The sequence below is a fragment of the Oryctolagus cuniculus genome, chromosome 1, assembly GCF_964237555.1.
Source record: "Oryctolagus cuniculus chromosome 1, mOryCun1.1, whole genome shotgun sequence".
Classification (NCBI taxonomy): Eukaryota; Metazoa; Chordata; class Mammalia; order Lagomorpha; family Leporidae; genus Oryctolagus; species Oryctolagus cuniculus.
This window is the reverse complement of record NC_091432.1, coordinates 215,954,745-215,982,170: the sequence shown is the minus strand read 5'-3', so window position 1 is coordinate 215,982,170 and position 27,426 is coordinate 215,954,745. Positions and strand designations below refer to the sequence as shown.

Below are 27,426 nucleotides of genomic sequence, written 5' to 3'. Positions count from 1 at the left end.
CTCACAGTATTTTTTTGACCCCAACTCTTTTTCAGAAAACGAAGAAACTATTGCTGGCTTGCTTAATCAGAAGACAATGAAAGGTACAGTATACATGTAAGAATTCACATAACTTTATGAAAATGCTTGAGCTACACTTCAGTTTTTATTAGATTCAAAAAGAAAAGAACGGTGAATTAAACATTTTAAAGTCTCAGGGCCAGCGCTGTGCGCAGCGGGTTAATGCCCTGGCCTGAAGAACCAGCATCCCATATGGAAGCCGGTTCAAGACCCGGCTGCTCCACTTCCAATCCAGCTCTCTGCTATGGCCTGGGAAATCAGTGGAAGATGGCCCAAGTCCTTGGGCCCCTGCACCCATGTGGGAGACCCCGAAGAAGCTCCTGGCTCCTGGCTTCAGATGGCACAGTTCCAGCCATTGCGGCCATGTGGGGAGTGAACCAGTGGATGGAAGACCTCTCTTTCTCTTTCTCTACCTCTTTCTGTAACTCTGTCTTTCAAATAAATAAAATAAATATTAAAAAAATAAAAAATAAAAAAAATTTTTAAATGATGTCTATTTATTCATCTATCTACTCATTTCAGAGTGCCTTTAAGCATTTATAAGCACTGACTGCATTTCCAATGGTACTGCTAATCGGTTCAAACTATTTACAACTATGTTGAGAAAACATTGCAATACCCTCCCCTACAAATTCTTTCTAACTTACGTAAGGTAGGTGCCTCTGGTGTTCACACTCATCATCAAATCCACTCTCTTTGTAGGTGTTTCCAACGTGTTGGTCAAGCTAATAGCACTGGCATTATTGACCAAAATGTCAATTCCTGTTTTCAAAATAATCAATTTCATTTTAATGTGAGGTAGATTTTTTTAATCACACAAAAAAAGCATTTATATAGTTGAACCCTCAGTTGATACATAAACACTTCTTTCCGACAACAGAACGGACAAATTCACCAACTCAAGAGTCAGAAGCTGCTTCAAACCAGCACCCATGTGCTTTTTACCGACACAACAGAGAGTCAATTATGTGAAAACACAAGGAAGTTTAGTCCTTAGCGGTTTGCGGCTTCCACCCTTCTCTACTCTCTTACCTCCTGGACTTCCTTGTCTCCATGAACTCTAGGTCAAATTCCTCCTCATCTCCCCTCCTGCCTGGAATGTTTCCAAGGCCTTGTCCTTCTGCTAACTACCACATTCTCCCTTCCTCTCCCACACTGTCCTCCCCAAAGCCTCTTATTCAAAGGGCTTCTTTCTGGTATTGGGAACTCGGAAAAAATAAAGACCTTAGAGTTTCAAAACCAGGCAATCTTCAAGTGGATCAACTTTGTTTAGCCATTCATACACAGAAAAAATAAATAAACCTAGAAGGACTATTATTTCCACATGTTCTATCCAGTTCCCACCTTTATGTAACATCTTTAGTTCATAGTTAAATGTTTAATGAAATAACATTAAATGAAAATGGTTAAAACACAAAACTATGTCAAACATTTTCCTGTGTTTCTACATGGTCTTCATTATTCTTTTCAAAAGGCACTTGATGATTGCACAATAGGAATAAATTCAAAGCCACTGACCTGTACACATAAAAATGGTTAGAATAATAATTTTATATGTGTTTCAGCACAATTTTTTAAAATTAAAAAAATGCAGTGTAAATATGCACAATTATTATATATAAATAAAATTAATACAATTAAAATATAAAAACACAAAAAGGAGGGGTACTTAATATTGCATCAAGTAGAAATATCACAATTTCTACTGTTGGGGTTAGACTGTTAGAATAAACATCAGCTACTTTTTTAATCTACTGCCTCACCACCCTGAAAGCACCCAATCTTGTCAGTTAGTTATTTTTTTTATTCCTTTCTCTCAAAATATGTGGATAATGATTTAAGCAAGTTATCAATTTTCTTCAGATAATAAAAACTTTATAAAATTTTGATCTCATTCTCATTTCTCAAATTCCATATCCTTCATACAATTTGTGCTGCTAATTTTTTTAAAATGTGTCCTTAGAATAACTTGAGATTCAACTCTTATCATTTTTAGTTTCATTATAACAAAAACACAAATTTAAGTAAATCATCTGTATGTATAAGTGGTATCAGGTCCTTGATAACCAGCTTTCTAGAATGAACACAGTAACATTGATTGCCTCACAAGTGGCAACAACTCATGAAAAGATTTTTAGATCCAGTACATATGTCTCAGTCCACAAAGTTAGGAGCTGCTGGCCAGCACCGCGGCTCACTAGGCTAATCCTCCGCCTTGCGGCGCCGGCACACCAGGTTCTAGTCCCGGTTGGGGCGCCGGATTCTGTCCCGGTTGCCCCTCTTCCAGGCCAGCTCTCTGCTGTGGCCCGGGAGTGCAGTGGAGGATGGCCCAAGTGCTTGGGCCCTGCACCCCATGGGAGACCAGGAGAAGGACCTGGCTCCTGCCATCAGATCAGCGTGGTGTGCCGGCCGCCGCGGCCATTGGAGGGTGAACCAACAGCAAAGGAAGACCTTTCTCTCTGTCTCTCTCTCTCACTGTCCACTCTGCCTGTCAGAAAAAAAAAAAAAAAAAGTTAGGAGCTGCTCAACCACATCTGCCAGAGCCTAAGAGACAAAGAAGACAATCTATACTACACAGGACATCAGGTGGGAGTGGGCAAACCAACTGATGATGAGATGCTGGGCTGATGGGTATACACAGTTGGCCTTCCGTCACCCTTGTATTCTAGCAACCACAGATTGAAAATATTTGGAGGGGCTGGCGCTGTGGTCTAACGAGTAAAGCCACCGCCAACAGTGCCAGCATCCCATATGAGTGCTGGATCAAGTCCTGGCTGCTCTACTTCCAATCCAGCTCTCTGCTACGGCCTGAGAAAGCAGAAGATGGCCCAAGTCCTTGGGCCCCTGCAGCCATGTGGGAGGCCCGGAAGAAGCTCCTGGCTCCTGGCTTCAGATCTGCACAGTTCTGGCTGTTGCAGCCATCTGGGGAGTGAACTGGTGGAGGGAAGACACCTCTCTCTCTCTCTCTCTGTCCACTCTGCCTGTCAAAAAAAAAAAAAAAAAAAAAAAAAGGTGGCAGGAAAGAATCCTTCTGTAGTTTATGAAACACTATCATTTACTCAAGGACTGAAAAACTGAAAGCCAGGGAAGGCAAGGCGATAGAGAGCACAGGCAGAGTATCCCTTATACAAAAATGCTTGGGATCGCTTCTTGGCCTTTTGGCTAAGATCAAGTGTAAAAATGCTTGGGACCACAAGTGTTTCACATTTCAGATTGTCTCAGATTTTGGAATATCTGCATAGATTTTACAGGTTAAGCATTCCCAATCTGGAAACCCAAAGACCTAAAACACTCCAAAATCCAAAACGTTTTCAGCATCATGTCAGTGTTCAAAGAGTTTTAGATTTGGAAGCATTTCAGATTTTTGGATATCCAGATTAAAGATGCTCAACCTGTATCACCTGAGGGCACAGGTTTAAAAGCATCATCAACTGCTCTGGACCCATGTTAAGGACAATCCTCCTGCAGACAAACCTCAGGACAAAGGTAAAGTCCTTCCTATGAGGTAGAATTCAAAGGCTTGCAGAACTCCCAATTGGAAGACTCTAACAGCAGCAACAATCATGTAGGAAAAAACAAACAGAAAATAAAGACTGGGTTTTCTACGGAAAAGGGATATAGCAGGGGAAAAGCTGGCTAGGAATCACCTCATAAATATAGCATTTGTTCTGCCTGGAAAAGAGTACAGTCAGAGCCCTGAACAGAGCTCACTCCTGACTCTGTATAGGAGTTCCAGGGAAGCAGAAATTAATGAGGAAATGAAAAGCTACAAATTTTAAGTACAACCAAGTTGGTACTAAAGGGGAGACAAGGAAATCTTTGGAAAGACCTCAAACTAGGGTAGCTTCACTATCAATTTATAAATTTAGCAAGAAAACAGGAGTATTTTAGATGCCCTTCTCAATGACAGGTAGCAATCTACATACAGAAATTTCCCTCCCTAACCCCCAAAGATGTGGGAAGCATGTAACTGAAGACATCTATCAACTGAATTTGAGTCCAGGGTAATGAATACCAGATTAATGACACGTATCAACCGACATTTGATAAAACAAAAACTGAGATTTGCTTTTGTACCTTACATTTTCTGTTTACCCCTGGAAACGTAGACCACATGACAGGCAAAGTTGGATCAATCCAAGGTTGAAAACGCTGAAGGAACAAAATCAGGTCCAATGGAAGATGATCTAAGCTACAGTAGCTAAAAATTAAACCCAGATCACTCATGCATCTGTGTGAAACCTCTTTGGTTGGGACCAACTACAATAAGAAAACTGGTGAGATTTCCAAGAAAAAGGGAGATTTCAGCTTGGGACTTTAAGTTGTCTGTGGCAACAATAAGAGAAGAAATTACTCGTGATACTTCATTTCCTCTGTGGGAGCCCAACTCTAGACAGTGGAGGTGCTTTTTATTTTGACATTTAGGCATACATATAGTATTTGGTTATGTTATTAGCAAGTAGTGCATAACATATAACTCGCTCTGATGAATTAGGTTCAGTAAGACAACTAGAATTCAAGATGGAAAGCTAAACAGACAGTGAATTCTGGGTCTGTGTAGTATCTCTCACCAATGTCTTGTCTTGACCAGTTCCAGAAGTTTCTTAGGCAATATCAGTAACAGCTGAACTGCTGATGTTCTCTAGTAGATGAAGAGGAAGGGAATGAAGACTGAGAGAGGGTCCAGACAGAGGTGGCTGCAGCCCCTTTCTATGCTCTGGTATTTCCAAGGATAAACTCACCTTCAGTTGGTAGACACAATGGATCAATTAAAATCAGATGATTAAAGAGGAACAAAGAGTTCCAGCCTACCCCTATGCCTTAATTCTTCCCTTTAAAAAAAAGTGAATGGCTAAACTAATTAGGTCAAATCTTAACTGGTACTAATTTTGGTCACTTTTACTAGTAGATAAAGTCATTTTAGATTAAAAAAAAAAGTCCTACACTTGAGTGTAGACCCTCTCTCTCTCTTTTTTTTTTTTCTTTCCATATTCATGGTCCTATCAGTAAGAAAGAAAAAAAACATCATTTTACATTTTCTCTCATATTCTCACCTGGAAATTCACATTACTGCCAGCTAGGGGTAAGATTTTTGGATTTAAATGAAGATGCCCCATTTGCTTCATTTCACTATACCACAGAGCTCTGCATCAAGTTTATAAACAAGGCCTTACTAACAATAAAAGATGGCTTTGTTTTACCTGGTCCATGTCCTTTGCATATACACACAGTCTTCCAGAACATTCTGGAGGGAGAGTAGTAATGGCTTGCAAAGGCTTTGGACAAGCCGGGTACTCTGGTGTGACAGCATCAAGCCTTAGGTCAACCCTAACACCTTCCTTCTAGGAGCTTATGAACTAACTGGAGAGAAGAAAAGAAATACTAAGATATAAAAGTAGTAAAAGACAAGGCTCAAAGGAATGCTTTTGGAACACTGAGACAGAAAACTACAACACTGATTACTCAGCATGGTGAGGGACTTGGCTTTGTGAAGAGTCAAAATTTAAGCATATAAAGGCAGGACTTCAGAAATAGAGAGAGGAGCATTTCAGGAAAAAGCAAAGGTAGAGGAGTGGGCACCAAAGAAGTCTTAGCAAAAGGAAGAGAAAAACTTAAGAGGCAAAATATTCAAGGCAAGAAGATGAAAGTAAACAACTTTCACTGGAGTGCAGTTTATATAGGAGCACAGATGACAAAGCCAATAAAAGCCTACTGAGGTGAGAACGTGAAATATTTTGAAAGCCAATAATGTAACTATAAATAAGGTATTTATCTAATAAATATCAACAAGTCACCAAATAACATTTACATTGCGAAGGAACAGGCAGGAGGATGGGGTCTGGGAAACCACGTGGTTAGATATAGGCTACTGTCAAGGTTCTGACTTTGGGTGGTAGGTTTGTTATACTATTCAAAATCATTTTTAGCAATTAAAAAATTACCATCAGATAATTTTAAGTCATGTTTCTATATGAGCAAGGACTTGTTTCTGGGTATACTTCAAAGACACAGAAAATCCAAAACATCAAAACAAAATTAAAATAACATTTATATTGTAATCTATGTTCAATACTCATTTCAGAATAAAGGTACTACCTCCAAACTTCTCAACTGCTTTCTCTACTGCACTGTTGATTTGCTGTTCATCTCTCACATCAACAACACAGGGCAAGGCCCTTCCTCCAGCTGCTTCAACTACAAAAGTGAAAACAAACAAAAAGAGCAGGAAAGCATTAAAACATCTGTCCTGACACAACACTCAAAAGAAAAAAGCATTCTATTTTCAGAAAATCAATATAAATAACTATGTCTTATAACCACTAATGACTCCACAACAATGTGGAACAGACTAACTAACCATTTCCAGCTTCCGACCGATAGGCCAAGTCTGCTAAAAAACAAAAAAGGAAGAGTTTTTTTTTTTTTAATGTTATTTAATAAACAAAAAATTAATATAATTTAAGAAAATTTTTATCAAGGAAAATTCCAAAAAGTATAGAAAATCATAAATAATAGTGTAAAAATGGGGGCTGGAGCCGTGGCTCACTTGGCTAATCCTCCGCCTGCGGAGCTGGCATCCCATATGGGCAACGGGTTCTAGTCCCGGTTGCTCCTCTTCCAGTCTAGCTCTCTGCTGTGGCCCAGGAAGGCAGTGGAGGATGGCCCAAGTGCTTGGGCCCTGCACCTGCATGGGAGACCGGGAGGAAGCACCTGGCTCCTGGCTTCGGATCAGCGCAGCACCATCAGTAGCGGCCATTGTGGGGGTGAACCAACAGAAGGAAGACCTTTCTCTGTCTCCCACTGTCTAACTCTGCCTGTCAAAAATAATAATAATAATAGTGTAAAAATGATCATGAATCTATCCCCTATCTTCAATAACGGTTAATGTTTTGCCAGTTGCTTATCTTTCCTTTCCCATTTTACTTTTGCTTATGTATATATTTAAAAAAAAAAGATTTATGCACCCACTTGAATGGCAGAGTTAGAGAGAGGCAGAGGCAGAGAGAGATGTCTTCCAACCGTTGGTTAACTCCCCAATTGGCTAAAATGGCCAGAGCTGCACCAATCCAAACACAGGAGCCAGGAGCCTCTTCCGTGTCTCCCACACGGGTGCATGGGCCCAAGGACTTGGGCCATCTTCCACTGCTTTCCCAGGCCATAACATAGAGCTGGATCGGAAGTGGAGCAGACGGACTCAAACCGGCACTCATATGGGATAGCAGCACTGCAGGCAGCGGCTTCACCCGCTAAACCACAGTACCAGCCCCTTTGCTTTTATATATATATATATATATATATATATTTTTTTTTTTTTTTTTTTTTTTTTTTTGGACAGGCAGAGTGGACAGTGAGAGAGAGAGAGAGACAGAGAGAAAGGTCTTCCTTTGCCGTTGGTTCGCCCCTCAATGGCCAGCACACCGCGCTGATCCGAAGCCAGGAGCCATGTGCTTCTCCTGGTCTCCCATGCGGGTGCAGGGCCCAAGGACCTGGCCATCCTCCACTGCACTCCCGGGCCACAGCAGAGAGCTGGACTGGAGAGAAGCAATTGGGACAGAATCTGGCACCCTGACCAGGACTAGAACCCAGTGTGCCGGCGCCACAGGCGGAGGATTAGCCTATTGAGCCGTGGCGCCGGCCCCCTTTGCTTATATTTTAAAATCACTATACTCGGAGCCAGTACTGTGGCACTGTAGGTTAAGCCTCCTGCTGTGGTGCTGGCATTCCATATGGGCACTGGTTCAAGCGTCAGCTGCTCCACTTCCAATCCAGCTGTCTGCTGATGTACTAAGAGAAGCAGTAGAAGATGACCGAAGTGCCTGGGCCCCTGCAAGCATGTCAGAAGAAACTCCTGATTTTGGATCTGCCCAGCTCCAGTCATTGCAGCCATTTGGAGAGTAAACCAGTGGATGGAAGACCTCTCTCTCTCTGTTTCTCTGTCTGTAACTCTGCCTCTCAAATAAATAAATCTTTAAAATCACTACACTCATAAGCATTTCATATACATTCTTCTAACATAATGACAATGTTACAAACACTACTAATGAAACTAGCAATATTAACTAAAATGAAGTTTTTAAATCCTCCTGGCATTGTGCTAGCCACAATGAATAGAATTACATTTTGAATAGAATTACATGATAATTACTTGTCAACTAAAAGAATTTAAAAAATGACTTGAAACTGTACAAAGAATAAATAATGGAGTTGGCACTGTGGTGTAGCGGGTGAAGCCACCACCTGCAGTGCCAGCATTCTATATGGATGCCGGTTCAAGACCGGGCTGCTCCACTTCTAATCCAGCTCTCTGCTATGGCCTGGGAAAGCAGTAGAAGATAGCCCAAGTCCTTGGGCCCCTACACCCACATGGGAGACCCGGAAGGGGCTCCTGAATCCTGGCTTCAGATTGGCACAACTCTGGCAGTTGTAGCCAACTGGGGAGTGAACCAATGGATGGAAGACCTCAATCTCTCTCTCTCTCTCTGCTTCTCCTTCTCTCTGTTTAACTCTGACTTTCAAATAAATAAACAATCTTAAAAAAAAAAAAAGAAATAACATAACATAGGGAGTTTTTTCAACGTGTTCACAACATCCATCTCCCAAATTATCTGCTTTCCACTTCCTCTTGCCTCCTCCTCCCATCCAAGAACACTGTCCGCACAAGATGATTTTTTAGTCTCTCATATGGCTTAAAAGTGACAGAAGAAGGGGAACAGGCATTTTCTGGCAGTTAATACATCCATACCCCACATCAGGTTCCCTGGGTTTGATTCCCAGCTCCTGAACAGAACTCCAGCTTTCTGCAAATGCTGACCCTGGGAGGCAACTGTGATGGGTCAAGGAATTGGATTCCTGCTACCCACGTGAAAGACCTAGATTGAATGCCCAGCTCCTGCCAATGGCCCCAGACCTGCCTTGGCCTACTGCAGGCATTTAGGGAGTGAAGCAGCAGATGGGCATTCTTTTGGTCTATTTCTCTTTTTCTCTATTTCATAATACAATTTTTTAAAAGATCTATTTATTTATTTGAAAGCCAGAGTTACACAGAGAGAGGAGAGACAGAAAGAGAGACATCTTCCATCCTCTGGTTCACTCCCCAATTGGCTGCACAGCCAGAGCTGCGCCAATCCAAAGCCAGAAGCCAGGAGCTTCTTCCAGGGCTCCCACATGGGTGCAGGGGCCCAAGAACTTGGGCCATCTTCTGCTGCTTTCCCAGGCCACAGTAGAGAGCTGGATCGGAAGTGGAGTGGCCGGGTCTCAAACTAGTGCCTATATGGGATGCCAGCGCTTCAGGCCAGAGCATTAACCCACTGGGCCACAGCACCGGCCCCCACAATACAATTTTTTAAAAAGATTTATTTTATTTATTTGAAATACACAGTCACAGAGAGAGATAGAGCCAGAGAGAGAGAGAGGTCTTCCATCCAATGGTTCACTCCCCAGATGACTTCAACAGCCAAAGCTGTGCTGATTCGAAGCCAGGAGCCAGAAGCTTCTTCCTGGTCTCCCATGTGGGTGCAGCGGCCCAAGGATTTGGGCCATCTTCCACTGTTTTTTGAAGCCATAGCAGAGAACTGGATCATAAGTGGAACAGCCAGGACTTGAACCAGTGCCCACATGGCATGCTGGTGCTGCAGGCTGGGGCTTTAACCCACTGCGTCACAGCACGGGCCCCCAATCTTTTTTTTTAATAAAGTGTGCCACATAGCAACTTATGCTACAACTTGGGATGCTGCATCCCTTACTAGACTGCATCCAGGCTCTACTGCTTCCAATCCTGCTTCCTGCTAATCATCCTGGGGAGCAGCAAATGATGGCTCAAGTGCTTGGATTCCTGCCACCCATGCTGGAGCCCAGGGTGGAGTTCCCAGCTCCTGGCTTCAGCTTGGTCCAGCCCCAGTTGTTGTAGGCAATTGGGGAATGAGCCAGTAGACAGAAGATCTCTATCTTCCTTTCTTTCTCTCTGCCTTTGCCACTCTGGATTTCAAATAAATAAGTAAATCTTTAAAACAAACAAAAAAGCGTTGGAGGAGAAAAATGGTCAGAATCACTCACTGCTCTGAGGTGACAAAGTGAATAATTATAGCTTTCAAATGACTTTAGCTAAACTCTGCAGCAAATTCACTATGAGCTGAAATCACTGTGAGGACATTTCACTAAACAGCACTGCCATACTCACTTTCTTCAGCAGCAGTATAGATCGTGCCTGGAAGTTTGGGGTGTGTCTGTGTGGTCTTTGCAGCAATGACAATATTTGCTCCATCCTTTGCTGCTTTCAATGCAATAGCTTTGCCAATGCCACGGCTTGCACCTGTGATAAACACTGTACATCCTGCCAGCTTCCTACAACAGAAGGAATTTGACATCATTAGAAACCTCAATATTTTATTTACTAACCAGTATCAGGAACACATACACATTTTCATAATATACACATTTCCTCCTTTGTGAAATTTTCTATAAACCCTCTTGTTTACCCATCTGACAGCTAAGAACTCTACTGTTTTTATATTTCACGACTTAATTATTTATGACAACTGCAACTGGCCACTCAAATGCAAAGTAAATCATATAGAAACATAAGGAATTAATAAAGTATATAAATGTGAATTTTTCTTACAGGAAAGATGTTAACAGGCTTTTTAAAATTTTTAGTTGTTGGAGGCCGGTGCTGTGGCATATAAGGTTGGGCCTCCAACTGAAGTGCCAGCATTCCATATGGGCACTGGTTCATGTCCCAGCTGCTCTACTTCTGATCTGGCTCCCTGCTAATGTGCCTGGGAAAGGGAGCGAAGAGGGCCCAAGGACCCATGAGGGAGACCTGTGGAAGAAGCTCCTGGCTCCTGTCTTCGGATCAGCCCAGCTCCAGCTGTTGTGGCCATTTGGAAAGTGAAGCAGCAGATGGAAGATATCTCTGTGAATCTCTTTCAAATAAATAACTAAATCTTTAAAAAAATATTTTTTTAGTTGTGACTTCATTTGAAAGGCAGAGAGAGAGAGATACCATTCTTCTACTGGTCTACTCCCCAAATGCCCACAGCAGTCAAGAACGGGCCAGGATGAAGTCAAGAGCCCATAACCCAGTCCAGGCCTCTGACACACGTGGCAGACCCACCTGCTGCCACACAGGATGCACACTAGCGAGAAAGCTGAATTGGAAGCTGAGCTGGGACTCAAACCAGGCATTCTGATATACCCTGTAGGCATCCCAAGCAGCATCCTAACACTGAGCCACAGGTTTGTCACACAAGGCTTTATTTCTGAGCAATGGATTATGCACAAATTTTATAATATCCTTAGTATTCTTTAATATTCTTCTAATTTTCTATAAAGGATATACTCACTTGAAAGAAATTATCTAAGAACATGTATTTAGGTTTTTTTTAAAGATTTATTTATTTATTTGAAAGTCAGTTATACAGTGGGGGGGGGGGGGCTCATCTGCTGGTTCACTCCCCAATTGGCCACAATGGCCACAGCTGAGCCCATCTGAAGCCAGAAGCCAAGAGCCTCCTCTGGGCCTCCCACATGAATGCAGGAGCCCAAGGACCTGAGCCATCTTCCACTGCTTTCCCAGGCCATAGCAGAGATCTGGATCAGAAGTGGAGCAGCCGGGACTCAAACTGGCGCCCATATGAGATGCCAGCACTGCAGGCGGTGCCTTTACCCGCTACACCACAGCTCTGGACCCAAGTAATTGTTAAATGGATGCTCTTTACAGCCAGAGTGGAATCAACCCAAATGTCAATGAGCTGTTAACTGGATACACAGAAGGTAGTCTATACATTCAGTGGAATATGGGTCAGAAATAAAAAGAAGTAAAGGACTGAAACATGCTACAGTATCAATGAACCTAAATAATTTTGCCAAGAAGCCAGTTACAAAGGATCACATATTGTATTATTTCATTTACATAATATATTCAGAGCAGGCAAATCCACAGACACGGCCATTAGTGGTTGTCTAGAGCTGAGCATGGGAGAGATTGGAGATTGACAACTGAGTGGTAAACAATGACGAAAAGGTGTTGAAACTGATTGTGGGGCAGGTGTTTGGCATAGTGATCAATACATCACCTGAGACACAGCATCCCATGTAGAAGTGCGTGGGTTCAAGATCTTAGCTCTGCTCCCATATCCAGTTCTCTGCTAATACACACCCTAGAAGGCAGCAGGTGATAATGGCCACCCATGTAGGAGACTTTGATTGAGTTCCAGGCTCTTAGCTTCATTCTGGCCCAATCCAGCCTGCTGAAAGCATTTGAGGAGTGATCCAGAAAATGAGATCTCTTTGCCTCTCTCAGACTTTCAAATAAATAAAAATTGATTATGGTGATGGTTGCACAACTCAGTGATTACACTAAAAGTCACTGAATTGTATATTTTAAATGAGTGAACTGGGGGCAGGCTCTGTGGCACAGTGGGTTAATGCCCTGGCCTGAAGCACCAGCATCTCATATGGGCACTAGTTCAAGTCCCAGATGCTCCACTTCCGATCCAGCTCTCTGCTATGGCCTGGGAAAGCAGAAGAAGATGGCCCAAGTCCCTGGGCCCCTGCATCCGTGTGGGAGACCCAGAAGAAGCTCCTGGCTTTGGATTGGCACAGCTCCAGCCATTGCGGCCAATTGGAGAGTGAACCATTGGGTGGAAGACCTCTCTCTCTCTCTCTCTGTAACTCTTACTTTCAAATAAATAAATAAATAAATCTTTAAAAAATTAATTAATTAATGAGTGAATATTGAGAGAATTTCATCTCAGTAATGCTGTTAAACAAGCCAAGACAGATCACAAACAGCCAAAGGTTGATGATTCAAATGTACTGACAGTTCCCTATGCCCATTTAAGTATTTACATCCTTCCATCTTAATATTTTTCTTAAAAGACTTATTTATTTACTTGAAAGGCAGAGTTACAGAGAGAGGGAGTGACAGAGAGAGATCTTCCATCCACTGATTCATTCCCCAAATGGCTGCAACGGCCGGAGCTGGACCAATCCAAAGCCAGGATCCAGGAGTTTCTTCTGGGTCCCCTACGTGGGTGCAGGAGCCCAAGGACCAGGATCATCTTCCACTGCTTTACCAGGCACATTAGCAGAGAGCGAGGTCGGAAGTGGAGCACTTGGTACTCGAATAGGCGCCTACATGGTATGCTGGTGCTGCAGGTGGAGGCTTTAACCTAAGATGCTGGTCCCTCCATCTTAACTTTAACCTTAATATTTATTCAATTGTTAGTGACGGCCTATACAAGTAACAAAGAGAGAAACATGCTTTCTAATGGAAAACAAAAAAGATTTCCTAAGGAGAAAGATTTGAGGACAGCATAAGTGACAATGACAAAGAGAAAAAGAGGACAGTAACAGAGGTCAGTGATAACAGATAAACAGGTTTGTTAACATATGACCCTTGCCAAGACCCAAAAGTAAAGCCAAACTCCTGCCCTCTGGAAGTAAAACAATAGAGGGGAGAGTGGCAGAGGCAGTTTTATAGTAAGGAATAACCAGTATGGTAAGAAGAAAGGAGAGCAGAGAAGTGGGGAGGAGACAGAAAAGGAGGATTTTTGGTGAAATACAGACAGACAACAAACAAAAAGCATGCAAAACAAAGGCAAAACAAATGTGTATAATAAAAATGAGCAGTGATTAACTCATTACCCCAGAGCATCACCAGAACCACAGAAGCCACCTGCCTATTCCTCTCCAACTCAATCCTCCTCCCCTCCCCAACTTTACAAAGTAAAAAGTACCTTAAATATTATTATTCATTCCCTTTATTATTTCTGATACCTATAAACCAGCAGTCCATAGCCCACAGGCCAAATCTGAGCCACTGTGTGTGTGGATAACCCTAGAGCTAAGAATGATTTTTACAAATGAACCCTTGTGATCAAGTTTGATGACAGGGAATATCAATTTTGAACTCTAATTAACCAAAACATTATCTCCCTACTATTGATTGAACTGTGTCTCCCAAAAAGATAGGTTGAAATCTTCACTTCCAGTACCTCAGAATGTGATCCCATTTGGAAATAAGATTGCTGCATAGAGAACTAGTGAAGATAACATCATGTTAGACTAGGGCAGGCCCTTAATCCAGTATGACTGGTGCCCTTATAAGTGAGAAGACCCACGTGAACACAGCCACAGAGAGAACAGGACTGTGTGGCAGACGCAGGGACCACAGAGATGTAACTGCAAGCCCAGGAGTGCCCAGCATTGCTGCAGCCCCCAGAAGCAAGGAAGAAGAAATGACGGGTTCTGCCCAGAATTTCAGAAGGAGCACAGCCCCCCTGACACATTGATTTTGTATTTCTAGCTTCCAGAACTGTAAGAGAATAAACATGAGTTTTAAGCAACCCAGCTGGACAGGCTTTATTTCAAAAGACCTAGGAAAAGACTACACCACCACCTGCAGCCCTGAAAAACAGAATTCCATTCTTCTCACTTATAGACTTCTATTACAAAAAAATAAGTTGTATTCAATTATTTAAATTTCAATTAAAAATACTGTGGAGGGGCTGGCGCTGTGGCATAGTGGGTAAAGCCACTGCCTGCAGTGCTGGCATCCCATATGGGAGCTGTTCAAGTCACAGCTGCTCCACCTCCGATCCAACTCTCTGCCATGGCCTGGGAAAGCAGAAGACGGCCCAAGTCCTCAGGCACCTGTATCCACATGGGAGACCAGAAGAAACTCCTGGCTCCTAGCTTCCCATCAGCATAGCTACAGCCATTGGCAGCCATCTGAGGAATGAACCAGCAGATGGAAGACCTCTCTCTCTGCACCTCTCCTTCTCTCTGTGTAACTCTGCCTTTCAAATAAATAAAATCTTTTAAAAAAATATTGTGGAAGCTAGTTTTTTCCCTCCAATTTTGCCTCAGCCCATAAAACCTGAAGTATTCACTATCTAGCCCTTTATAGAAAAATTCTGCCTAACCAGGATCTAAACAATACACTGTGTAGGCTGAGCCTAATATTTAACTCGATCATAGATTCACAGGGTATACATTATTCTTTTTTTTTTTTTTTTTTTTTTTGACAGGCAGAGTGGACAGTGAGAGAGAGAGACAGAGAGAGAAAGGTCTTCCTTTTGCGTTGGTTCACCCTCCAATGGCCGCCACTGCAGCCAGCGCACCGCGCTGATCCTGGCAGGAGCCAGGAGCCAGGTGCTTTTCCTGGTCTCCCATGGGGTGCAGGGCCCAAGCACCTGGGCCATCCTCCACTGCACTCCCTGGCCATAGCAGAGAGCTGGCCTGGAAGAGGGGCAACCGGGACAGAATCCGGCGCCCCAACCGGGACTAGAACCCGGTGTGCCGGCGCCGCAAGGTGGAGGATTAGCCTATTGAGCCACGGCGCCGGCTCAGGGTATACATTATTCTGTGATGTGCTGTCTTCATGTGTTTGGAGATTTACCCACATTGGTACAAGAATGACCATACCCTGGAGCCGGCATTGTGGCACTGGCATCCCATATAGATGCTAGTTGGAGTCCCAGCTGCTCCACTTTTTTTTTTTTAATTTATTTTATTTATTTGAAAGAGCTACAGAGAGAGATAGAGCCAGAGAGAAGAGAGAAGAGAGGAGAGAGAGAGAGAGAGATCTTCCATTCCGCCAGTTCATTCTCCAAATGACCACAGGCCAGAGCTGAGCCAATCCAATGCCAGAAGCCAGGAGCTTCTCCCACATGAGTGCCAGGCCCCAAGGACTTTGGCCATCTTCCACCACTTTCCCAAGCCACAGCAGAGAGCTGGACCAGAAGAGGAACAGCCAGGACTCAAACCGGTGCCCATATGGGATGCCAGCACCGCAGGCCAGGGCTTTAACTGGCTGCACCACAGCACTGACCCCCTGCTCCACTTCTGATCCAGCTCCCTCCTAACCTGCCTAGGAAATCAGCGGAAGTGATTTGGGTCCCTACACCCACATGGGAAACCCGAAAGAAGCTCCTGACTTCCATAAGGCCCAGTCGCGGCCACTGTGGCCATCATGGGAGTGAACCAGCAGATGGAAGATATATCTCTCTCTTTCTCTCCCTCTCCCTCTCTTTCCCCCTCTCCCTTTCTCTCTCTGTAGCTGTGCCTTTCAAATAAATAAAAATAAATCTTAAGGGGCCAGTGCTGTGGCTTAGTGGGTAAAGCCGCTGCCTGCAGTGCCATTATCCCATATGGGTGCTGGTTCAGATCCTGGCTGCTTTACTTCCAATCCAGCTCTCTGCTACGGCCTTGGAAAGCAGTAGAAGATGGCTCAAGGCCTTGGGTTCCTGCACACATGTGGGAGACCCGGAAGAAGCTCTTGGCTCCTGGCTTCAGATCAGCCCTGCTCAGGCCATTGTGACCATTTGGGGTGTGAACCAGCAGATGTAAGACCTCTCTCTCTCTCTGTGCCTCTCTATAACTCTGCCTTTCAAATAAATAAATAAATCTTTAAAAATAAATTTAAAAATCTTAAATAAACAGGGGCCAGTGCTGTGGTACAATAGGTGAAGCCTCCACTTGTGGTACCGGCATCCCATATGGGCACCACTTTTTAATCCCGGCTGCTCCACTTCCAATCCAGCTCCCAGCTAATGTGCCTGGAAAAGCAGCAGAAGACGGCCAAGTGCTTGGACCCCTGCAGCCACATGGGAGACCCAGAAGAAGCACCTGATTTTGGATCGGCCCAGCTCCAGCTGTTACAGCCATTTGGGGAATGAATCAGTGGATGGAAGATCTCTTTGTCTCTCCCTCTGTAACGCTTCCTCTCAAATAAATAAAGTCTTTTAAAAAATAAACAAACAAATAAAAGAACGACTATATCCTAAACTGTACACACCTCTGTTTATGGACTTTTGGGGTGTTTTCCAGGTCTTTTAGTTGTTTTCTATTATGATTAATGCTTCTATAAATATTCTTTTTTATTATTATTAGACAGGCAAAGTTAGACAGTGAGAGAGGGAGAGAGACAGAGAGAAAGGTCTTCCTTCTGTTGGTTCACTCCCCAGATGGCTGCTAAGGCCGCTGCAATGCACCAATCCGAAGCCAGGAGCCAGGTGCTTCCTTCCGGTCTCCCATGAGGGTGCAGGGGCCCAAGCACTTGGGCCATCCTCCACTGCCTTTCCAGGCCACAGCAGAGAGCTGGACTGGAAGAGGGGCAGCCAGGACTAGAACCCAGCGCCCATATGAGATGCTGGCGCCACAGGCAGAGGATTAACCAAGTGAGCCATGGCACCGGCACCTAAATATTCTTGTATTATCTCTTCTACTCACATATGTAAAAGTTCCTCTAAGGTATATACCACAGTGAAACTACTAGCTTACAGGGGGCAGGTGCTGTGGCGCAGTGGGTTAACGCCCTGGCCTGAAGCACTGGCATCCCATATGGGCGTCAGTTCAAGTCTCAGCTGCTCCTCTTCTGATCCAGCTCTCTGCTATGGCCTGGGATAGCGGTATAGTATGGCCCGAGTCCTTGGGCCCCTGCATCCAAGTGGGAGACCCAGCAAAAGCTCCTAGCTCCTGGCTTCGGATTGGCGCAGCTCCGGCCCGTTGCGGCCATCTGGGGAGTGAACCAGCGGATGGAGGACTTCTCTCTCTGTCTCTACCTCTCTGTGTAACTCTTTCAAATAAATAAAATGAAAGAAAGAAAGAAACTACTGGCTTACAGAGCATTGTTGTGGAACAGAGTCAATCACAAATTCTTTGATATTCCTTCCATCAAAGGAAGTATATTCTCCCATTCTCTTGGTTATGGGTTAGCCTTACAACATTTTTTGACCAGCAGAATGTGAAAGGTGACTTTCTGAGATTTCCAAGGGATAAGATGATTAGCATCTCTTCTCTCTCTCTCTCAAGCTAGATGTCATGCTGTAAAGAAGTAAATAGATCACCAAATGATGTGAGGTCACATAGAGAGCAACTCTGGAGGCTGAGAGACTGTTTAGATGTTTCAGCTCCACCCAAGCTTCCAATTAAATGTAGCCCCAAGAATGGCCTCAACTTCTACTATACACAGCAGAAGAACCCAGTCAACCAGCGCTGTCATGTAGTGGGTAAAGCCACTGCCTGCAGTGCTGGCATCCCATATAGGTGCCAGCTTGAGTCACGGTTGCTCCACTTCCAATCCAACTCTCTGTTTTGGCCTGGGAAAGCAGTAGAAGATGGCCCAAGTCCTTGGGACCCTGCACCTGCGTGGGAGACCCAGGAGAAGCTCCTGGCTCCTGACTTCGGATCAGTCCAGCTCCAGCCATTGCAATAATCAACTGGGGAGTGAACCAGCGGATGGAAGACCTCTCTCTGGCTCTACCTCTTTCAAAAAAAAAAAAAAAAAAAAAAAAAAACCACAGCCAAGAGCCAAGAGAGTTTCTTCTGGTCTCCCACGTGGGTGGCAAGAGCCATCTTCTGTTGCTTTTTGAAGGATATTATTATTATTAGGGAGCTGGATCAGAAGTGGAGCAGCCATGACTCCAACCAGGGCCCATATGGGATGCCAGTGCTACATCAGCAGCTTAACCCGCTACGCCATAGTGCTGGCCCCCAGCTTCTTGTTACTGTACCTTGGAAGGCAGCAGATAATGGCATACTTTCTTCAATCCATGACACCCACGGGGGAGACCTGGATGGATTTCCTGGTTCCCGGCTTAACCTGGCCCTGTCCTGGCTGTTGTTGGCATTTAGGGAGTGAACAGTTGATGGAAAATCTCTACCTGACTTTCGTTCTGTCTGTGTCACTCTTCCTTTCAAATAAACTAATAAGTAAATCTTTTAAAATAAATAAAAATAGCTGGCGCCGCGGCTCACTAGGCTAATCCTCCGCCTTGCGGTGCCGGCACACCGGGTTCTAGTCCCGGTCGGGGTGCCGGATTCTGTCCCGGTTGCCCCTCTTCCAGGCCAGCTCTCTGATGTGGCCAGGGAATGCAGTAGAGGATGGCCCAAGTCCTTGGGCCCTGCACCCCATGGGAGACCAGGAGAAGTACCTGGCTCCTGCCATCAGATCAGCGCGGTGCGCCGGCCACAGCGCACTGGCCGCGGCGGCCATTGGAGGGTGAACCAATGGCAAAGGAAGACCTTTCTCTCTGTCTCTCTCTCTCTCACTGTACACTCTGCCTGTCAAAAAAAAAAAAAAAAAAAAAGAAAGAATAAAAGTGAAAACAAAATAAATAAAAATAAAAATAGAATACATACCTCCAAGTCTCTTAATCTGTACCCCCTCCCTTTCCATTCTTTATGTCATTTATTTGTTGAATAATATACTGCAGGTCATTTGTCATGTCCTAGATTCAAACTCAGAATTTTGAGCTTCTCATTTTTATTGTAATATACAATACTTTTTTTAAAAGATTTATTTATTTATTTATTTAAAAGGCAGAGTTACAGAGAGGCAGAGGCAGAGAGAGAGGTGTTCAATCTGCTGGTTCACTACCCAGATGGTCTCAATGGCCAGAGCTGGGCCAATCCAAAGCCAGGAGCCAGGAGCTTCATCCAGGTGTCCCACACAGGTGCAGAGCACCAAGCACTTGGGCCATTTTCTACTGCTTTCCCAGGCCATAACAGAGAGCTAGATCAGAAGTGGAGCAGCTGGGACTCGAAACAGCGCCCATGTGGAATGCCACCGCTGCAGACAATGGCTTTACCAGTTATGCCACAGCACTGGCCCTGAATGATACTTCTTGAAGATTTTATTCATATGTAGAGAGAGACAGACAGACAGAGACCTCTCATTCACCAGTTCACTCCCTGAATGTCTGCAAAAGCTGGAGCTGGGCGAGGCTGAAGACAGAAAGGAGGAATTCAATGCAGGTCTCCCACAGGGGTTGCAGAGACCCGAGCACCTGAGCCATCACCTGCTATCTCCCAAGCTATGCATCAGCAAGAAGCTGGAATCAGAAGCAGAGCCAGAATGTGAACCCCGGCACTGATGTGAATGTGGGCATCCTAAGCAGCATCTTAACAATGGCACCAAACACCTCCCTCAGCATCATTTTTTTTAGGAGGTTACAGGTGTTTACTTTAAAAACACGCACACGAAAGACACTTGTAAGAGGGAGTGGGAATTCCCTGCATACTAGGGAACTGGGCTTCAATGAGTGGGCTCACATCTGAGTGTCTGAGTCAGGCGGGCTGGGGCAGAGGTGGGGAGAGGAGCCAGGCAAAGCCACCCAAAGCCCTTCCCAGCATTCAATTTTAGTTTTGCTGTCCCCTCATCTTTGCTGAAGGATGCTGTAACTGATATGCATGGCTGAAAATAATATAATACACACTCAAATAAATCTGGCCTTTCAACCTGAATGTAATCAGCATCATTCATCTCTGGTTTGTCCTTCTTATATTTCTTTTTTCAAAAATATGTGGCCGGCACTGCAGCTCACTAGGCTAATCCTCCACCTGTGGCGAGGGCACACTGGGTTCTAGTCCCGGTCGGAGTGCCAGATTCTGTCCCGGTTGCTCCTCTTCCTGTCCAGCTCTCTGCTGTGGCCAGGGAGTGCAGTGGAGGATGGCCCAAGTCCTTGGGCCCTGCACCCACATGGGAGACCAGCACCTGGCTCCTGGCTTCAGATTGGCACAGTGTGCCGGCCGCAGCAGCCATTGGAGGGTGAACCAACAGTAAAGGAAGACTTTTCTCTCTGTCTCTCTCTCACTGTCCACTCTGCCTGTCAAAAAAAGCAAATATATACATATAAAAAATGTACTCGTGTGTGTGTGTGTAAATTTCTCTTTTTATACAAAAGACAGTATATCTAGAAAATTAGGGCAATTTTTAAAAATTATTTATTTATTTAAGAAGCAGAGAGATGCAGAAAGAGACAGATAAACAGAGATAGCACAATTCCCTGGTTCATTCCCCAAATGCCCGCAACAGCTTAGATTAGACCAGGCCCAGGCCAAAGCCAGTAGCTGAGAACTCAATCCAGGTCTCCCACATGAGTGGAGAGACCCAACTGCTTGAGCCACTACCTAGAGCCTCCCAGAGTGTATCTACATTAGGAGGAAGCTGAGTCAGGAGTCAGCATGGAGACTCGACCCCAGGCTCCCTGACATGGATGTGGAATCTTCACAACTAGGCAAAATGTGCACTCCTCAGGTAATTTGTTAATGTACGTGCTTCATGAAAATGACCCAACTATTGCTTTAAAAATCCTCCTCCCTTTGCCCTAGTTGGACTGATTCCCAATAGGACAAAGGGCATTTTCCTCTTTACAGAGTCTCAGGCCTTGGCAGAAAGGCAAGAGTGGGCAGGACTTTCCACTAAGGAACTCCTCCGCTCCAAAGCATTACTACCACAATGGAGGTATTCACAGCACCTCCAACAAAGATTCCAAACTGCTCGAGACCACTAATATCAGACAGCTAAAACTTAATGAATGTACAATTAACCTACACTTCAATAGACTAAAATTATCTGGCATCTCAAAAAAAAAAATCAAGATAAATGTGATAAAATCTGAAATCTTTAGCAATTTTTAAAAAGAATAATTGCAAAAATAGTTAAACTATTCTAAAGTTCATTTGAAAGAATACTCAAGAATAACCCTGGAAATCATTCAAAACCCAAAAATCATTCAAATGAGGCAGGAAATGCCCTTCCAAGAATATTAAAGGTTTATAAAACTACAGTAATGAAAACAGTTTTGCATAAGGACAGTGTTGCTGCATAGTGGGTTAAGCCACAGCCTGCAACACCTGATTGCCATAAGGGCACCACTGGTTCAAATCCCAGCTGCTCCACTTCTCATCCAGCTCCCTGCTAGTGTGCCTGGAAAAAGCAGCAGAAGATGGCCCAAGTCCTTGGGTCCCTGCCACCCATGTGGGAGACCCAGAAGACACTCCTGGCTTCAGCCTGGTCTTGCTCTGGCTGTTGTGACCATCTGGGGCATGAACCAGCAGATGTAAGATCTCTTTCTTTCTCTCTCTGTAACTCCTTCTCTCTCTGTAACTCTGTCTTTAAAGAAAAAATGGGGGGGGGGGGGTGTGGAGTTGAGGGGAGGAAGATCTACTTATCCTGAAAATCTGTGTATATGAAGTAAAAGCAGCAAGGCCAAGAATGGAATTTGCTACATTGTTTAAGATACATGTCTGGGTGGTATAGGAAACATGTCTATTAAAGCACAGAATAGAAACATATCAGAAAGTAACTGGAGGACTGGATTTTTAAGGATGAAGGAGGACCCGCCCCGTGGCACAGGAGAGTAAGCGTCCCCTGCAGAGCCAGCTTCCCTTATGGGCAGCGGTTCTGGGTCCCAGCTGCTCCACTTCCAATTCATCCCCCTGATCGGTGCAGCCATCTGGGGAGTGAACCAGTGGATGGAAGACCTCTGTGTCTCTCCCTCGCTCTGTAACTACGCCTCTCAAGTAAACAGATTAAAAAAAAAAAAAAAAAACTCACTTTTTATCTTACACCCTTTTGAACCCTGTAAGGAAAGGACAACACGTCACCTGGCTCAAAGTTCCCAAACTTTACACAAACAGCAAGTAGGACGGTGGCCGTGCAGAAGCTCGGTTTTGCACGATGAAAAAGTTGTGGAGACCGGTAGCACAACAATGTTGAATTACACTTAACACCACTCAGCTTAAAAACAGCTCAGATGGCGAACTTTATGATACGTATATTTTAAAGTGGAAAAGAACATTTCTTTCCCAAAAACGTACTCATATTTGAAGGCTGGTTTACTGTGTTGCTGATTTAAAGATCTCCCCTGAAGCACTCCGTTACCTTCTCATTCTAGAATCCGAGCGCTCAGAACCGCCGCAGAGCTGAGGTCACCAGCTCCGGTGACCTTTCACCCAGAACTCGCGCGGCCAGGCCGGGCCGGCCCTGGGGGCGGCGGGGGAAGCCCCTGCCGACCCTTGCCGGCGGGAGGGACTTTCACGCCGCTGCCACTCGGGAACACACAACTTCGGGTTCCTTTACACGCGCTGTTGCACTGTGTGGGGACGCAGCGTGGACCGCAGTCCGAGAGCGGCCCGCAGGGCAAGCTTTACTGACCCTTCAGCTGCCGCGACCCACTCCGCCCGGCCAAGTGTCTCCCCGAAACGCCCCCATTCCCTTACCCCGTGTTGGGCAACATGACTTTCGCCGTTCACAGGACGCGGTGGCGGCGGCGGCGGCGGCGGCGAGCTGAGAATGCAAGGTGGACCCCCTTTCGCATTTAGCCCCGCCCCTGGGACCCGCCTCCCCCGAGGCCTCGCCCGGAGGCGGGCCCGGAAATGGGCGCTCCTCAGAAGCCGGGGGTGACTGCGTGCGCCTGCGCACACAGTGGACCTCGCCGGCGCTCGGCGTTTGTTTCTGCCCCCCTCGCAGTCGGGGCCCAGGGAGCCGGCTGTCTGCGCAGGCGCCTTGAGGCGCGCCTCCGCCCCGCCCCGCCCCCGGCACGGGTCCCGACGGTGACAATCGGTCTCCCGGCGGCCTCTAGCGTACCGAGAGCGTCATTCGCTAACGTGAGCCTAGCCCGGGCTCTGGCGGTGCCCGCTTGTGTCGCTGTGTGGGTAGAGCCAGCTGCGGGCTGGGAGGATGACCGTTCGGGTAGTTCACTGTGGCCCCTGAGCCGCGGGGACTGGCACCTCCGTGACAGGCCCTGACCCGGGGACTTGGGCCCCGGCCCCCTCCCTCCGTCCGGCTGCAGGCGCTCGTTCAGAGGTCCCGCGCAGCGCACGCTTGGCCTCGACAGAAAGTGGACTTCCGGTCAGCGTCGCGTTTCCACTGTCCAGCCGCACCTGGCGCAGTTGTAGCCAGGTGGCCGCATGGCCCAGCTACCTGAGCCAGGCTCCACCCCCATCCTAATGGGATTCGCTGCTCCGGCCTCCCTGCCCGCCCTCGGGCAAAGTTTTAAAAGGGCCTGTCCTGAACACGTGCTCTCTTGTCTCCTCTCCTCCTCTCTGTCTCTGTCTCTGATAGTCTCCTTCTCTTTCTTTCCTTCGCCGCCCCTCACTCCGGTCTGTAGGGTGTTCCCCAATAAGCCCTTTTTCCCTTACTCCGGTGTCCGGTGTGTTCTGCGACGGCTAACATTAGTATATAACACGCCAGGTCCCCAGCGTCCGTAGACAGCCTGTGAGGTGCAGGCGGCCGCTGGACCACAGCTCCCCCTGCAAACGTCGCGCTGAAGAGTGCATAATAAATCCGTGTTTTTCTCTTCTCGGTCGAAAGGTCTGCAACGAAAGCCAGATTTGGAGAGGGACATTTTTCCTCCAGAAATGACTGATGGAGTGAGGGCAACTCTACGATTCCGTTCTGCTTTCGGGAGTGTACCTCGGACGTGACCCAGCGACCCTACTGAACCGAACGCAGTGGCATGCTTGAAGGGAGACGTGACAAAGTCGCGTGCGTCCGGATGCTGGGCAGATTGTCGAGGAAACGCACCAGGAGAGGGGATGGGCCGGTCCTGGCTGAGTCTGTATTACCTGCCAAGCCCCTAGGCATTCTGACTTGTGATGCGTGATATGGTCCTTGGCGGCTACGGAGGAATTTCTTTAGTAGGTACCAGTGACGCAGGTGAGGAAGATAAAAAGGACGAGGTCTCTGTGCCGACTCTGGAGGTAGGGCGAGCAGCCAGTGAGTTCTTTAGAGCCTTGCAAATAGTAACTGATTTGGCCAGAGTGTCATAGGGGCTGTTAGATGGTAAATGCTTTCCACTCAGTCTTGGGTGCTTTTGCTGATATGTGTATAAATCTGTCAGATACAGCGAGTGAAATCTAAAATGTTCTCTCCCCTTTGAGAGCTCTGATACTCATCGTCTGTTAGATTCTTTTTGGTTGAATTGTGTACTTGTATATCCATTTGTTATAAAAAAAAAAGAGAACTCAGCTAAGGCAAAACAAAACAAAAAACCTCAGCTAAGTTTCTATTTTTGTGAACCTATACACCTGTACTAACACTATTTTTATACATTTAGATGGTTTTTGTAGAAGGCAAATTTATTCCTAAGTTATTAGAGGTAGTTTTACTAAGCAAGTTTAAGTTAAATCCATTTTATGTGACATATTGAGTAGTATTAAAATGTGATCTGGAGATAACCATGACCTACCCAATTGGCCTGATTAATCTAGCATTAGATTAATACCAGAGGTAGGAGGAGGGGGAGGAAGGAGAGGACCTGTGGACATAGTTAAAACTCCATTAAAAAAAAAAAAAAAAGATGTATTTATTAAAGCCAGAGTTACAGAGAGAGAGGAAGAGACAGAGAGGGAGGATCTTCCATCTACTGATTCACTCCCCAGAAGGCAACTGCCAGGGCTGGATCAGGTCAAAGCCAGAAGCCAGGAGCTTCATCTAAGTCTCCCATGTAGGTGGCAGAGACCCAAGCACTTGAGCCATCTTTGGCAGCTTTTCCCAGGCCATTAGCAGGGAGTTGAATTGGAAACCAAGAAGCCAGGACTCAATCCTGCACCTATATGGGATGCTGGCATCTCAGGCAGTGGCTTAATCTGCTACACCTTAGTGCTAGCTCCCAAAGCTGCATTTAGAAGATGAATTATCTTGGCTTAGAAAGAACAATTTAGGAAGGAAGCTACTGGCTGCAGCATAAAGACTAGCTTGGGAATAAATGGAGGCACACAAGACATTTAGAAGTGTACGGCATAGTAAGATGTGAAGGAAAAAAAAAAAAACAAACAACCAGTAGATAACCTGAACTAAGGCGGTAGTAGTGGGAATGAAAAGAGATTCAAGAACTTTCCAAGAGCTTGTGTCGTGGCACAGTGGGATAAGCCACCACGTACAATGCCTACATCCCGTATAAGAGCACCAGTTTGCATCTCTCCTGCTTCTCTTCCAGTCTAGCTCCCTACCAAGGCACCTAGGAAAGCAGGAAAAGATGGAGTTCTGGGCTCCTGGGTTTGGCCTAGCCCAGCTCTAGCCATTGTGACCATTTAGGGAATGAACCATTGGATGGAAAATCTGTCTCTCCTTCTCCTTCTGTTACTCTGCCTTTCAAATAAAATCTTTAAAAAGAGAAAGAAAGGGTGTTGCAATTGATTTCTCAACAATGTGACTTTCAAATAAATAAATAAATCTTTAAAAAAAATTCCCCACATCCCATTTTGGAATATATGAATTTGATTCCTGGCTCCCACTCTCAACTCTAGCTTCCTGCTAATTCATATCTTGGGAGGGAGGAATAAAAGTTGAGTTCTTCCTACCTATAACAAACATGGATTGAGCTCCTAGTTCTCAACTTCAATATGCTCTAGTCCCAGCTATAGTGAACATTTAGGGAGTAAAGTAGTGAGTAGGCACTTTGTCTCTGTGCCTTTCAAATTAATTTTTTAAAGACTTATTTATTTATTTGAAAGACAGAGAGGCAGAGAGAGAGAGCATACTTCCATCCATTGGTTCACTCCCTAAATGGCCACAACAGCCAGAGCTGGGCCAATCTGAAGCCAGGAGCTGCTTCTTCTGGGTCTCCCATATGGGTACAGGGGCCCAAGCACTTGGGTCATCCTCTACTGCTTTCCCAGGCACATTAGCAGGGAACTGGATCAGAAGTGGAGCAGCCAGGACTTGAACTGGCACCCATATGCTATGCCAGCACTGCAGATGGTGGCTTTACTCACTATACCACAGTGCCAGCCCCTCAAATAAATATTTTTAAAAATTAGCATATTTTCCAGAAATTCCATATATATATATATATATATATATATATATATATATATATACACACACCCCAAAGAATCAAAGAAAAACTTGAACAACAATATTTGTAGGGGCCAGCACTGTGGCGTAGTGGGTAAAGCCACCACCAGTGCCAGCATCCCATATGGGCACTAGTTCAAGTCCTGGCTGCTCCACTTCTAATCTAGCTCTCTGCTATGGCCTGGAAAAGCAGTGGAAGATGGCCCAAGTTCTTAGGCCCCTGCACCCTCATAGGAGACCCAGAGGAAGCTCCTGGCTCCTGCCTCCGGATTGGCGCAGCTCTGGTCATTACAGCCATTGGGGAGTTAACCAACAAATGGAAGACCTCTCTCTCTCTCTGCCTCCTCCTCTCTCTGTGTAACTGACTTTCAAATAAACAAATAAATCTTAAAAAAATATATTTGTAGCACCATTATTTGCAGTAGCCAAAAGGTGGAAGCAACCCAAATGTCTGTCAATAGATGAATAAACTAAATATGATACATACAAACAATAGAATATTATTCAGCCTTACAAAGGAAGGGAATTCTGATCCATGCTATAACATGAATCAGATATTGTGTTAAATAAGACAGTTACTAAAACCACTATAATTCCACTTATATGAGGTGTAAAGAGCATACAAATTCACAGAGACAGAAAGTAGAATGAATGGTGGTGATTGCTCAGAGCTAGAGAAATTAAGTTAGATGTAAAAAAGATGTAAAAGAAGATGTAAAAAAGTTCTGGAATGGCAGGCATTTTGCCTAACAATTAAGTTGCCACTTGCAAATTCA

General features: G+C 45.2%; 1 protein-coding gene across 1 annotated transcript in view; it reads right to left on the bottom strand.

Annotated features, from left to right (window-relative positions):
* Positions 1–23,209, bottom strand: part of HSDL2 (hydroxysteroid dehydrogenase like 2) — an 82,892-nt gene extending 59,683 nt beyond the window's left edge. Inside the window, exons 1-4 of the mRNA XM_008249545.4 lie at positions 23,071–23,209; positions 10,238–10,401; positions 6,157–6,255; positions 708–822 (exon numbers count right to left, since the gene is read on the bottom strand). Coding sequence (XP_008247767.1) covers positions 708–822; positions 6,157–6,255; positions 10,238–10,401; positions 23,071–23,087 — 395 coding nt within the window. The 5' untranslated portion in view covers positions 23,088–23,209. The remainder of the gene's footprint in view (positions 1–707; positions 823–6,156; positions 6,256–10,237; positions 10,402–23,070) is intronic.
* Between the last annotated feature and the right edge of the window lie 4,217 nt (positions 23,210–27,426).